Source organism: Equus quagga, chromosome 13 (assembly GCF_021613505.1).
Source record: "Equus quagga isolate Etosha38 chromosome 13, UCLA_HA_Equagga_1.0, whole genome shotgun sequence".
Taxonomy (NCBI): Eukaryota; Metazoa; Chordata; class Mammalia; order Perissodactyla; family Equidae; genus Equus; species Equus quagga.
In genome coordinates this window covers 89870965-89884408 of record NC_060279.1, presented here as the reverse complement: position 1 = coordinate 89884408, position 13444 = coordinate 89870965, and the positions used below count along the sequence as shown (strand labels likewise).

The 13444-nt window shown below is 61.7% G+C and overlaps 3 protein-coding genes across 3 annotated transcripts in view; 2 read left to right on the top strand and 1 right to left on the bottom strand.

Moving 5' to 3' along the window:
- Positions 1–4357, top strand: part of SULT2B1 (sulfotransferase family 2B member 1) — a 39411-nt gene extending 35054 nt beyond the window's left edge. The window contains exons 6-7 of the mRNA XM_046684030.1: positions 2568–2748; positions 4138–4357. Coding sequence (XP_046539986.1) covers positions 2568–2748; positions 4138–4337 — 381 coding nt within the window. The 3' untranslated portion in view covers positions 4338–4357. The remainder of the gene's footprint in view (positions 1–2567; positions 2749–4137) is intronic.
- Positions 4358–4363: 6 nt separating this feature from the next.
- FAM83E (family with sequence similarity 83 member E) lies at positions 4364–13303 on the bottom strand. Its single transcript, XM_046684029.1, has 5 exons — positions 12407–13303; positions 11271–11438; positions 10820–10944; positions 7178–7622; positions 4364–5463 (listed from the first exon to the last, which is right to left on the bottom strand). Exons 1-5 carry the CDS (start codon positions 12875–12877, stop codon positions 5185–5187), a joined length of 1488 nt encoding a protein of 495 aa, XP_046539985.1. The 5' UTR covers positions 12878–13303; the 3' UTR covers positions 4364–5184.
- Positions 8808–9188, top strand: SPACA4 (sperm acrosome associated 4). Its single transcript, XM_046684031.1, has one exon. The coding sequence runs from the start codon at positions 8808–8810 to the stop codon at positions 9186–9188; it is 381 nt and encodes a 126-aa protein (XP_046539987.1).
- Positions 13304–13444: the final 141 nt, after the last annotated feature.

Here is a 13444-nt window from a genome sequence, read left to right as displayed (position 1 = left end):
CAGAGAGGGGACGGGGGCCACGGTGAGGGCTCTGGCTTTTCTCTGAGGAGGTGGGGGCCACAGGTGGGCTCTGGGTAGGGGAGGAGATAGGATAAATTTAATCACCGGCAACCGAGGCATGCGGGAAGTGAGCTTCGATGACGGTTGTGACCTGAAAGGCAGAGTGGAGCGGTGGAAGGAGACAGCCTTTGGGGTGGGACCGGGATCCTGTCTGGACCCCATCAAATGTCCCTGGGGCAGGCACCTGGGAGAGAGGTGTCTTCTGGCTGGGGCAATCAGGGAGGGCTCCCTGGAAGAAGGGGCCATGCAGAATGACTACGGCTTTGCCTGGCTGCAAGGAGGATGCTGGGCTTCTAGAAGGAACCATCCACAGCGAACGTGCCCAGCCACTCTAGATTCTTCACAAAGATCTGTTCCGATCTGTCCCCAAAATGTGCCTCTTCACCAACGGCTCTGACACGTTCCCTTCCTGTGGGGACATTTCGTTTCTCTTTTGTCTCCTTTCAGTACTTTTTGCAGTGGAAAGGGCCTGGATTTTTCTGTCCACAAAGCAGTTAAAGTCATCTTAAAATCTCTTCCGGGGGACTGGCCTGGTGGCGTAGTGGTTAAGTTCACACACTCCGCTTCGGCGGCCTGGGGTTCATAGGTTCGGATCTCGGGCGTGGACCTACACACCGCTCGTCAAGCTATGCTGTGGCGGCGTCCCACATACAAAATAGAGGCAGATTGGCATAGATGTTCACTCAGGGCCAGTCTTCTTCAGCAAAAACAAAACAAAAAAAACCCAAAAAACTCAGAGCCTCAGAGGTCTCATTCTTAAAATGGGTGGAAAATGCCAGCTCATGGGGTCGTCGTGAGGACCACAGTCCCCAGCACTGGCATATTCTAACCATCTGACAACGCATTACTATAGTGTGTACGGTAGGAATGATTAGGCTCTGAGTGAGGGCTCATGTGATTAATAATAATAATAATAGTGAATGTCTCCTGAGGGCTGACCGATGCCATGCACCCAGTGCTGCCCCCAGATGGTCTCCTTTAATCCTCATGAAGCACAGACAGGCGAGGTACACGCAACCCCAGGAAATCGCCAACATTCGACTAGTTTCGATCTGCAGAAAAATGGTGATTTGCTAAAGTTCCCCCCAATATCGTTATGACCCCATTTCACAGAGGAGGCAACTGGGAGTGGGTAACCCAGAGAGAGGTGATACCTCTCCTGACCCGGTGGGCTCTTTGTCCACCCTAGGAAATCTCTTCTGCTGGAAAGATCCAGTAAAGATTTCGGCATCTCCCCCTCCCCCGTCTTTTCCATGGAGCTTTGTTCTTCAAACCAAAAACTGGGCCGCGCAGCCTGACAGAGGTTCTGGGCTGCCCCTGGGTCTGAGGAACTGCCAACATGTTAGAATTTCTGGGACACGTCCGTGGTTCAAGTGGATAAAGGGATGGAAGGTTATGAAACCAGGAATGACCTGGAAAAGTGGCGCCGTGGCGTTGGTGGAGCTGGCTGGAAGGCTGACTGTGCAGGGAAGGCTGCGAGAGAGAGGGGAGGACGGTGGGCTTTGGGGACCCAAATCTGAGCTCCTCCCTGGCTGTGTGACCCTGGACAAGTGTCTACCCCTCTCTGGGCCTCCGTTTCCCAATTCGGGTGAGGACACCTCTCTGCAAGGCTATTGGGAGGATGGGCACAAATATACCTGAGGGGCTTGGATGGGAGCTTGGCACACAGTAAGTGCTCAATCCACAGTGACTTGAACCATCATTGTCTTGAGGGAGGTGACACTGGAGCTGCCCCTGGATGGGGAGGTTTGCCCAGGGCAAGGCCTGCAGGGAGGACGGTGCGGGGAGCAGTGAGAGGATGGGGAGGCAGCAGGAGAAGTAACACCCGACACACTTGTCCTTGAGAGCCAGGCCCGGGGCTTGGGGCTGTTGCCCCAGGGCACCGGGGAGCCACAGGAGGCCTGGGCGCAGGGTCCGCTCTGGGCGTGGGGGACTGGAGGCAGGGAGGCCGGGGAGGAGGCCCAGGAGGAGGCCGGGGCAAGGGTCCATAGGGAGGGGATGAGGCCTGACCTGTGCTAGGGCGATGGGGACAGGGAGGAGGGGCCGTGGCGGAGAGACTGAGGGCTGGAGGGACTGACGGCTGATGACTGACAGGCGGAGGGGCGGGGAGAAGGAGGGTGAGGCGGTGCTGGGGGCGGTGCTGGAGGCGGGGCTGGGGGCGGGCCCTGTGACTGGGCGGACGACGGCCGGTCCTGGGATGGGGACCTGACGCCTGTTTCCAACCTGCGAGAGGGCGATTCTGCCTAAGTGCTGGCCTGCCCTCTGCCCCCTGCTGTGACCTCTGACCCCACCCCCGCCCTTCCCTCCCACCCACAGAATTCTCCAAAACCCCTCAAGAGGCCACAGCCCAAGCCCTCAGCTTGGAGGTGGGGAAACTGAGGCAAAGAGGCGCCCAGACGGGTCCAGGCGGGGACCCAAATATCCAGGCTCTGGGTCTGGGGCTCCTTCCCCGCCCAGGGTCCCCTCCGCCCGCCTGGCCCCCCCTGACCCGTCTCCCCTGCCCCCAGGACCTCCGCGGCTCCGTGGAGCGCATCTGCCAGTTCCTGGGCCGGCCGCTGGGCGAGGAGGAGCTGGCCTCCGTCGTGGCGCACTCGACCTTCGGCGCCATGAAGGCCAACATCATGTCCAACTACACGCTGCTGCCGCCCACCGTGCTGGACCAGCGCCACGGCGCCTTCCTCCGCAAAGGTGCGGGGCTCCGCGCTCCCCAGCCCCACGAGGCCGCGGCCTGGCTGTGTGGCTGCAGCGAGTCGCTTAACCTCTCTGGGCCTCAGCTTCCCCAGCTGGACGTGGGGCGGGGGGGGGGGGGGGGGGGGCAGAAAGGGGCCTCCAGGGGGGGGGGGGGGGCCCGGGGGCCGCCCCCCCCCGCGGGGCCCCCCCCCCCCCGGGGGGGGGGGGGGGGGGGGGGGGGGGGGGGTTCTGAACAGAACTGCCTTCACGGGGTCGCTGAGGACCCAGGTGCCTGCCATGCCAGGTGTACCACCCCCACCCAGAGGGCTCCAAACAGGGACAAAATGCCCGTGTGCGATTCATGAGTCCTTCTTGGTGTTTACATTCACCCCAGAAATATTCAAATGTTGGATTACAGGGTGAGGGTGGGAGTGTATTAGTTTCCTATTCCTGCTGTAACAAAATACCACAAATTTTTTGGCTTAAAACAACACACATTTAGGGGCCGGCCCGGTGGCATAGTGGTTAAGTTCACACACTCCGCTTTGGCAGCCCAGGGTTTGCAGGTTTGGATCCCGGGTGCAGACCTACACACCACTCATCAAGCCACACTGTGGCGGTGCCCCACGTACAAAATAGAGGAAGACTGGCATGGATGTTAGCTCAGGGCCAATCTTCCTCACCAAAATAACCCAAAAAACAAAAAACAAAAACACGCATTTATTCTCTTATGCTTCTGGAGGTCAGAAGTCCAAGATCAGCCTCAGGAGGCTAAAATCAAGGTGTCCGAAGGACTGTGTTCCTTCTGGAGGTCCAGGGGAGAATCCGTTCCCTGCTTTTTCCGTTTCCAGACTGGCCTGCATCCCTTGGCTTGCGGCCCCTTCCTCCATCTTCAAAGCCAGTAGCGTGGCATCTTCTGATCTCTGACTCTGCCCCCTCTCATAAGGACGCTCGTGATTATGTTGGGTCCACCCGGATAGTCCAGGATCATCTCCCCATCTCAAGACCTTTAACTTAATCACATCTGCGAAGTCCCTTTTGTCCTGTAAGGTCACAAGAAGGTGGACTTCTGGGGGGGGGGGCGTTCTTCAGCCCACCAGAGGGAGCCCCCAAGACCTCACTAGGGGTGTCATGTAACACGTGGTACCTGCACTTGCTAAAATTCAAACTACTGTGATCTAAACGACATGGGCCCCAGGACCCGTGGGTCTGGCCGGGTGACTGACTGGTGGCCCTGTGAGAGTCGGCCATCATAGGAGGCAACGGGGCAAAAGGAGATGGGGCGGGAGGACGGTGCTCTGGCCAAGGGGACACCGTGGGCAAGGCCCAGGGGTGGGGAAGGGGTGCGGGGTGTGGGGGCGGGGTTGTCCCGGACGCCCCTGACCTCGGCCATCCCTCCGTCCTCAGGGGTCTGCGGGGACTGGAAGAACCACTTCACGGTGGCACAGAGCGAAGACTTCGACCGCGTCTACCGGGAGCAGATGCGGGGGCTGCAGACCTTCCCCTGGGACCCGGCCCCCGAGGACACCAGCCCGGACCCCGACCCAAGCCCGGACCCCAGCCCCAGTCCCGTCCAGGCCTCCGAGCCCCCGCACCCGAGCCCCTGAAAATAAACGCTTTGCTCCTGCCCCGGCTCCTCGACAGGCTGTGGGGCGGCGCGCTGGGGCGGGCGGCAGGGGTACCACGGAGGCGGGGGTTGGGGGGGGGACGGGACCTGCGCCGGCGCAACAATGATGTCGGTGACTCAGAAACCCAACGCTGGGCACCTTACTCCCCGAGGGCCACGGTGCTGCGCCCAGACTCCCGGGTCTGAGGGAGGAGGGGCTGGGGCCTGGACCCCCGGGTCTGAGGGAGGAGGGGCTGGGCTGGACTCCCGGGTCTCCTGCTGGGCTGTGGCAATGCCCATTTGGGTCATGAAGGAGCTTTATTCTGAGCCGATGTAAAGGGAGCCCCAACACCTCCCCCCTCAGCGCCCACCAAATGGTCCCAGCGCCTGCCGGGCCCCCACGGATTCTAGTCCCTCCTCATTCAGCTCCGCTCCCGAGACTTGGTTCTGTCCTCTTCTCGGCCCAGTCCGTTGACCAGAGCTCCCGAGCACGGTGGGCGCAGGAAGCCCAGGGCCTCCCCCGTGCCCCCACCCCCACCCTCCCCGACCATTCCAGCAGGGGGCCACCCAGCCCCTGTCCTCAGAACATCTGAGCCCGCCGGGATGGGAGCAGTGCCCTGTCCTACGATCCCCGCCAGTCCAGACTTGCTGCCCATTTTCTAGACCGTGACCCTGAGGTCTAGAGTGGGCACTGGGCTAGCCCAAGTTCTAGAACAGAGAAAATAATGCCTTCCGCTTCCCAGACCCTGAGCCCAGAAGCTTTGTCCAACGCACAACAGCGAGGCCGGGGGCTTCGAGGTAACGGTCGTCCAGCTCTCCCAGGACGGGCCGGCCCAGTTTGGCTCCCATCAGGGTCGTCCCCTGATCCCCGCCCAGGTGGCCCAGTCAGGCTGCCGGCCGCCTCCGGGTTCGGGGAATTTGGATGCGGCACCTTCCCCAAACCTCCTGCGCGTTGGGGACAGATAGCGGAGGCGGCGGCGGGCAGGGATGAGGGGCAGCGGGCCGCCCCAGGGTTGGGACCAGGCCAGCGGACGGAAGTCCGCCTCACCCCAGGGGCCCCCTCCAGCACCCCGCTGCCTCATCAGGGCCTTAGCTGGCGTGTCCTTGGGGTCCCAGGACTTCTTGTGCTGTGGAGGGAAAGAGAGGGAGGTGAGAGGAGGCTCCCAGGGCGCAGAGAGAGGAGGGTGGAGGAGGAGGGAGAAGGAAGGAGAGGAGGAGGGGAGGGAGGCAAGAGCAGGCTCCCAGAAGCTGAGTCCCAGGGAGGGAGGAGGTGAGGGAGGAGGTGAGGGAGGGCAGAGGTGAGAAGGAAGAAGGTGGAGGAGGAGGAGGAATGGAAGGAGGGAGGAGGTGAGACAGGAGGGAAGTGAGGGAGTGGGCAGCGGGGAGACAACGTGATGCAGGGAGAAGGCCCCTGAGCTGCCAGAACCAGGAAGGAAAGGAGCAGGAGGGCGGGAGGGAGGGCTACAGAGGGGGCGAGGAGCGGGGTGTCCCCCCTGCAGCTGGGCAGCTGGGGAGGAACCGGAAGCAGCCGCAGCTGCCTGGGGGAGCAAATATTTGCCAAGGGAGGTGATGCCGGGTGAGGGCGGCTCAGGCCCAGCTGGAGGCGAGGACCTTGCCCTGCCCTGCCCATCCCCCTCCTCCGCTCCACGGACTGGGGCTGAGGGAGGCGATTCCTGGGACGTTCCTCCCTCAGCCTCGGGCCGGCCTCTAGCTCCCACTTAGCAGATGGGGAAACTGAGGCTGAGAGGGGCACAGCTCACAGAGGGATGGGACCCAAGTCCGCCTGCATCCTGGGTGAGTCGGCCTGTTTCTCCTCCAGGGCTCTGCCCTTACCCTCTCAACAGCCCGCTTTAGAGCTGAGGACAGGAGGCCCTCCCAGGGCCCCCCGAGAACTGGGGCGGCTCTATTGGAACCCCAGTGTCTAACATCTGGGGGGAGGGGCGGAGACCCCTCGGAGCTCCCCTAACCCCCTCGCCAACACCCCGGTGACATCTGAATCCGGGAAGCCAGCGAGCAGAGCCTTTAAAAGCCCTGCCTGGGAGGCAACCAGGGCTGTGTTCCAATCCCTCCCTGGTGCCTCAGTTTCCCCATCTGTGAAATGGGCAGGCGGGCAGAGAGCTGTAATAACATCCACCTCACAGGGTTGTGGCAAAGGTTAAATTCAACCCCGTCTTTTAAAGAGGAAGCACTTGCTCTGGGGCCCGGCCTGTGGCAAGATGCCCTCAAAAGATTGCTGTTCGACCTTGGGCAAGTTGCTCAACTTCTCTGAGCCTCAGCTTTCCCGTCCATAAAAATGAGCATGGTAAGCCTTGTGTCACTGACCTGGATGGGGAGGTCATGAAATAAAGCAAGATAAATTCCACTGGGGAATTTATTGTCATGACGATTATTCTATTTCATTCTATGCTCACTGACTCCTCCCCCCGGCCACCCTGAGAATGGGGACCCTCGCTCAGCCCACGCGCTAGATGAGAACCCTGAGGGTCAGAGAAGGTGAATCTCTATCCACCCCCCACCTCTCACATTGGTGTGTCATGTCAGGATTCACACCAGGGCTCGCAGGGTCTCTGCCCCGTGCCCTCCAGGGCTCCCCTGCCTGGCACACAGTAGGGCTACAGGAAATGGATGACGCAGTTACAAATTCAGGTGAGCAGCTCTGCTGTCCCCTCCCTCCCGGGGCCAGGGATATAGTAGGTCCCCAGGAAACACTTCCTGCTCTGAGTGTTCAGAGCAGGGACCCTGCAGCCCCACTGTGTGACCCTGGGCGAGTGCCTCCCCTTTCTGAGCCTCTATCCTCTTCCCGCTATTCTCTTCTCTCTCAGGCCAGCCACCAGGTCTCACCTCATTGTCGCCGTCGCTAGAGCCTGACAGCTGGGACAGGAGACTCAGGTCCCACAGAGAGCGGCTGGGCCGGGCCGGGGGTCCGCTGGGGGTCCGGGCTCGCTGTACGCTCCTCAGGATGTCGCTGAGCGCCGGCCCCACGACGGCCGGGGCCTCCTGCCTGTCCCCCTCGAAGACTCGGCAGGCGGCCAGGCGTTGGGCCAGCAGGCCATCAGGCGGCGGTGGCAACATGGGGGCCACAGAGTGGCGGTGGGCCACGCGGTGTGGGCTCTGGACCAGCTGCAGCCCTCCGTGGGCGCCCACAAAGGGGCTCGGGGTGGGCGCAGGCGGGAGCGGCCTGGAGGCCGCGTACAGTGTCCGGAATTCACGGCTGAAGGCATCGACGATCTCACCAGTCAGCAGCGTCACCAGGCCACGGTGCAGGCGCGCGTCGCTCCACGTGAAGCTGGGGGCCACAGAAGGAGGGGTCAGGATCTCTGCGAAGCCCCAGAGAGGCCCCCATCACCGTTATGGTCCCGGGGCAGGCTGTGTGACCTCAGGCAAGTCCTGCGACCTCTCTGGTCTCAACATCCCCCTCTGTAGAACAGGAACCACCCAAGTACCTACCCCGGAGGGTGGATGTGAGGACAACATGAGTTACAACACTCCAGTTCTCTAGAATCAGACTTGAGTTTACACCTGGGCTCTGCCCTGTCCCCGTCGAGGGATGCCTCAGTTTCCCCCTCTGGAAAGAGATGGGATCCATTTTCTGACACCCACAGGGACTGTTTTAAGACTCAGCTGCTTCCTAGAGTGACTGCCATTTGTTAAGCACTTGCTGTGTGCCTGCTCTGTGCCTCAGTTTACTCATGAGTAATACAGAGCTAAACCGGAGGAAGATGCGGATGCGAGAGTGCACGGTGCCCGGCCCAGCCGGCAATGAAAGCCAGCGAGCTGTGGGGACAGGGGCCCTTGACAATCCCGTCATCCCACTGATGGCTATTTAAGGCATCCAGCTCTGGTCCTGACATCCAGCAGGCGCTCAGCAAAAGCCCTGTTTGGAATTAAATGAACCTAATGGGCTCCAATCCGGGCTCCGGAAACATGTCACTGTCCCTCCCTGAGCCTCGGTTTGCCCATCTGAACGACGGGCCCACCACGGGCCGGGGATCTTGTGCCTCGGCGGATACGGCGCCCAACCCAGAGCAGAGCGGATGAGTTCACGGCCAGGACGGTGAGTGGGGATCCAGGTGTCCTTACCTTGGCGGGTGAGTGTCCTGCCTGCCTGCCCCTCAGATTGTGACACCCCTCCCCCCACCTATGACCTCAGACCCAGAACAGCCAGTGGGAACCCTGAGGGGTCTGTGACGTCACCCCATTCCGGTCCACAAAGACTTGTTGGGAGGCAGCCGCTGGCTCATCTCCGTCCTGGGGAAGCTTCTGAGACCCGAGGACTCGAGAGCCACAGTCACGACGGAGCTCCTGAGAGAGACACAGAGCCTTGGGAACCGAGGACACTCCAAGTGCTGACCCTGGGAGGCCGGAAGCCGGGACAAGAGTCTTGAGGGCGTGAGGAACGTCATTCAGCAGTTCCGGGAGGCCCAGGAAGCCCGCGGCCTAGCTCGGGCACCGGCACCACCGCCAGGCCACCATGGTCCTCGGCTGGCTGCTGCTTCTGGTGACGGCTCTGCCCCTGGGCACGACAGGCGCCAAGGACTGCGTCTTCTGTGAGATCAGCGACTCCTCGAGCTGCCCTGGCACCCACATGCGCTGTGGGGACGATGAGGACTGTTTCACGGGCCACGGGGTGGCCCCGGGTGTCAGCCCCATCATCAATAAGGGCTGCGTGCAGGCCACTTCCTGCGGCCAGGAGCAGCCCATCAGCTACATGGGCGTCACCTACAGCCTCGTCACCAACTGCTGCTACGGTCAGCTGTGTAACGGGGCCCCCGGCCCCACAGGCAGCCGGACGGCGGGGGTCACCACCGGCCTGGCACCAGGCGTACTGCTGCTGCTGCAACATCTGCTGTGACGAACACGCAGGGCACGGCCTGGGACTGGTCTCCCGGCTCCGCTGCTCCCCGTGCCCCCTGCCCTCCCCCCTCCCCCCATTAAATGGCCAGAGGCCCTGGACAACCTCTTGTGGCCCTGGTTCCATCCGTTCTAGGGCTGTCCACCAGGAGCCCAGCGCTCGCTGCAGCCTCCTCAGGTCCGATTCAACACTGGGGAACCACGCCCGATGGGTCTGACTGTGCCACTGACTTTCATTGGTTCTAAGATGTGTATCTCCTCACGTTTTAATCAGGATGCTTTTTGCTGGTGGCCCCTTAGAGTCAATGAAATATGGCAAATAACAACAATAATAATAATAAACAACAATAGATGTTTATGGAGCTTTTTTTTTGGGTTTTTTTTTTGGTGAGGAAGATTGGCCCTGAGCTAACATCTGTGCCAATCTTCCTCTGTTTTGTATGTGGGGTGCCGCCACAGCCTGGCTGGATGAGCCGTGTAGGTCCACACCTAGAATCCAATCCTGTGAACCCCGGGCCACCAAAGCGGAGTGTGTGAACTTAACCACTCTGCCACTAGGCTGACCCCTATGGAGCATGTCTTATGTCACACGCCAGGCACCCTTATTTCCCTGAATCCTCAGGTGAAGCTGGGAAGGTAGGTTCCCAGGCGCCACACTAGCGGTTCTCAAAGCGTGGTCCCTGGACCACCAGCATCGCTATCAATGGAGAACCTGCTAGAAAGGCCAATGCTCGGGCCCCATCCCAGGCCGGCTGGATGGGGGCGGGGCCCGGAAAGCTGTGTTTTAACAAATCCTCCAGCTGATTCTAATGCACGCTTGAGGCTGAAAACCACGAGTCCAGGGCAACGGTTCTCAGCAGGGCACTTCTGCTCCTCAGGAGGCAGCTGGTGACATCTGGACACACTTTTGGTTGTCATAATCGGGGAAGGCAGACGCACCCAACATTTACCGGGTAGAGGCTAGAGATCCAGTTCAGCCTCCAACAATGCCCAGGAAAGGCCCCCCACCACACAGAATCACCCGGCCCCAAAGGCGAGTGGTACCTCTGTCAAGAAACCTTGCTGGAGGGGCACTAACCATATCGCCCCGCTGTGCAGAGAGCGGGGAATGGAGGCACAGAGAGATGAAGTCAGTTGCCCAAAGTCACACAGCTAGCAGTGACTGGCAGAGCTGGATGTGAACCCAGGCTGTCTGGCCCAGAGTCCCCTCAGCTCCCCCTCCGTGCTGTGACTCTCTGAGACATGTGCTGTTACTATGCACACTTTCCAGATGGGGAAACAGAGGTTCAGAGCAGGGGAGGCCCTGGCTGAGTGTCACAGAGCTAAGAACTTGTGGAGCCAGGATCCAGGGTGGGTTGGACCCCAAAGAGGGCAGAGGAGGGATGTGAGCTGGTCTGAGGGCCATCTGCACGCCAGCTCTTACGTTTTCACTGATGCTCAGAGGGGGCCAGCACCTGCACCGGGCAGGCCTGGCCCCAAGCCCGTGCCTGTTCCGCTGCACGATCCCTCCTCTTGTGGGCAGGGCGTTTTCAGATGAGGGAGGAGGCTGGGAGGATGCCAACCACTCTCAGAGCACGCTGAGGGAGAGGTGGGGACAGGGCCCCGGGCAGCGTGGGGATGGGGGAGCCGCACCTGTAGGATCCCGAGATGACCCTGTCGCCGTCCAGCAGCACAAACTTCTCCCGCACGTTGCCACTCACGTGCTGGCGCCAGCGGCTCTGGAAACTGCAGCCCCGCACGACGCGGATGTCCAGGTTCTGGAGTGGGGAGGGCACACCGGGCTCAGGCCGATGGCTCGGGGGTCCCTCCAGGCTCATCCTACCTGGGTGGCCTATGACGCCACAGAAGGGTCTGCCCCAGCTTTCCCAGTGCCACCAATATCAGGCCTCCAGGGGACTCTTGGAGACACCCCTAACTCAGGGGGACCCCACAGGAAGGCCCACTCCCGTCTCCCCCAATGCCACGGGCATCAGGTTCAGGGGTCCCTCTCCACTAGCACCCACCTCAATGACCCAGAACCCTCTGGAAGTCTCTGCTGTCACTGCCCCCAGTGCCTGGGGAATGGGGACTCAGGGGTCCCTACCTCAGTGGCCCAGGGGTTCACCCCCAGCTGCTGGGCCAGCGTCAGGAAGGCAGGCAGCTGCTGGCAGTCCAGGAGCAGGTAGACGGGCACCCAGTGGCGTGTGGCAGCGTCCACCAGGTCCAAAAGCAGGTCTGGGTCAGTGAAGACGTCCATGACCACGGCCACCAGCTGAGGGGTGGGGAGAGGGGCTGTGGATGGAGCCTAGGGCTCAGGGGGCCACTCAGAGAGTAGGGCCCTGGGGGTGAGGTGTTCTGGGGGCTTGGGGTTCCAGGCCTGGCCTCCCTGGGCTGTTCAGGGGGACGAGGGGGAGACCCCAAGACGAACGCAGCTGCTCATAGTGCCCACGTGTGAATGGGGAAACTCAGCCCTTCCTGGAGACGCCGCCTCCAACCTCTGGACAGCTGTCATGCTGAGTCACGTGTCAGCAAGGGCAAATGGTATGCCCCGAGCTGTGACACTACATGGGGGCCCCGGGAGCCAGCGCACTGGATGCCCTTGCAGGGCACCATGGGCAACCGCACATCTGGGTCCTCAGGGAGCTCTGGGTGCCAGGGGTGGTTGGGCTGCGCTGCTGGGCCAAGGCCAGCTCTGGAGACTGGGGGTGCCGAGGGCCCGGGTCTCAGACAGGTAAAGGTGATGAACCCTGACTCACTGGCCAGACGGCCTTGGTTCAAATCCCCACAGGCAAGACACTTAACCTCCTGTGCCTCAGTTTCCCCACCTCCTCAATGGGCTTAAGTCTCAACCTCATAGGACCCTTGTAAGGATTACGCATGTTAACCCACATAAAGCACTTGGCATGGCAGTGGGCAGACACAAAACCTGTTAAAGAACAGGCTGTCCAGGGGGCTGCAGGGGAGACATCGGGGCCCTCCCTGGTGGGGAGGACAGGGACATCCACCCTGGTGTTGGGGGGCGGGGCTGGAGTAGATGACTGAGATCAGGGGGCACGGATGCCTAAGAGCACCCAGGTCGTGAAGAGTGGGTGGGGAACCCCATATCTAAGAGGGGGAGGATGAGGTCCGAAGGTGTGGGTTCCAGGGCCAAGGACACCCAAGTCCCCGGAGAGCATGGGTGGGAATGCCCGGGTCCCGGTGCTGGCCTGAGGCTGTCCAGGTCTGGGGACCGGCCCCCACCTTGCGGGCGGCCTGGATTTCCTGGCGCACCAGCTCCTTGAGGGGTGGGTGGCCCTCGCCCGGAGGCTGGGTGTACAGCTGTGCCCGGGTGATACCCTTCCAGGTTGAGTCCTCTGGCCAGCCCAGCTGCAGCGTGGGCACCGGCTCCTCCGACTGTCCAGGCCAGTAGGTCAGGCTGCCTGAGCCGCCGTCGGCGGTGGTGACGCCCTCTGCTGCCCCGCCGGGCTCCTGTTTGGCTGCCGTCCAGTCCTCAGCCGCCGCTGCCAGGCCCCGGAGCTCATCCCCACTCAGGAAAGGCTGCAGCCCCTCACGCTGCACGCAGGCCTCGAAGGCCTCCGCGCCCTTGCTCAGCAGAGCCTCAAGCGCCAGCCGCTGGCCCTCAGAATACAGGGAGCCAGGGCTGGCCTGGCTCAGGGGCGTCCCGGTCCCCGACTCCCATTCTTCCAGCGCTGCCAGCTGGGAGGCCGCCATGGGGCTGCTTGAAGGGGAGGACCGTGAGCCTGGGTGTCCGAGAGTGTGGCTGTCTCTGAGAAACTAACCATTGGGTGTCTCCTGACAGGCAGACTCTATGTGGCCATGTAAGGCTTCCGGGACAACCCTGAGAAAGTCCAAATGGCTCCCTGTACTGTCCTTGGCTCACCGTCCTGACAATCAGACTGTCCAAATGACAGGCGCCCCCGCCGTGTGGCACTGCTCAGATGCCCAGCCCGCCAGCCTCCAGCTACCACTGTGACTGGCTGGCCATCGGACTTCCCGCCAGCCGTCTCTAATGGTCTGGCCAACCCCGCGACTGGCCCTGTGTCCTGGTCAGGCTGACCGCCTGACACTGTCTCCAACTGTGGGACCATCACCTGCCCATCCCTCCCCTACACGATGACCTCCAGCCCACTGGCCACACGAAGCCCCTACTGACCCTTCAGCTGGCTGACCACCCTCCTGTCCCAGCCAAAGGTCCAGCTGACTCCCCAACCATCTCCAAGCAAGGGGCTGTGTGTCTGCAACCACTCAACGTCCTAACTAAAGGCAGAGCAGGCTCCT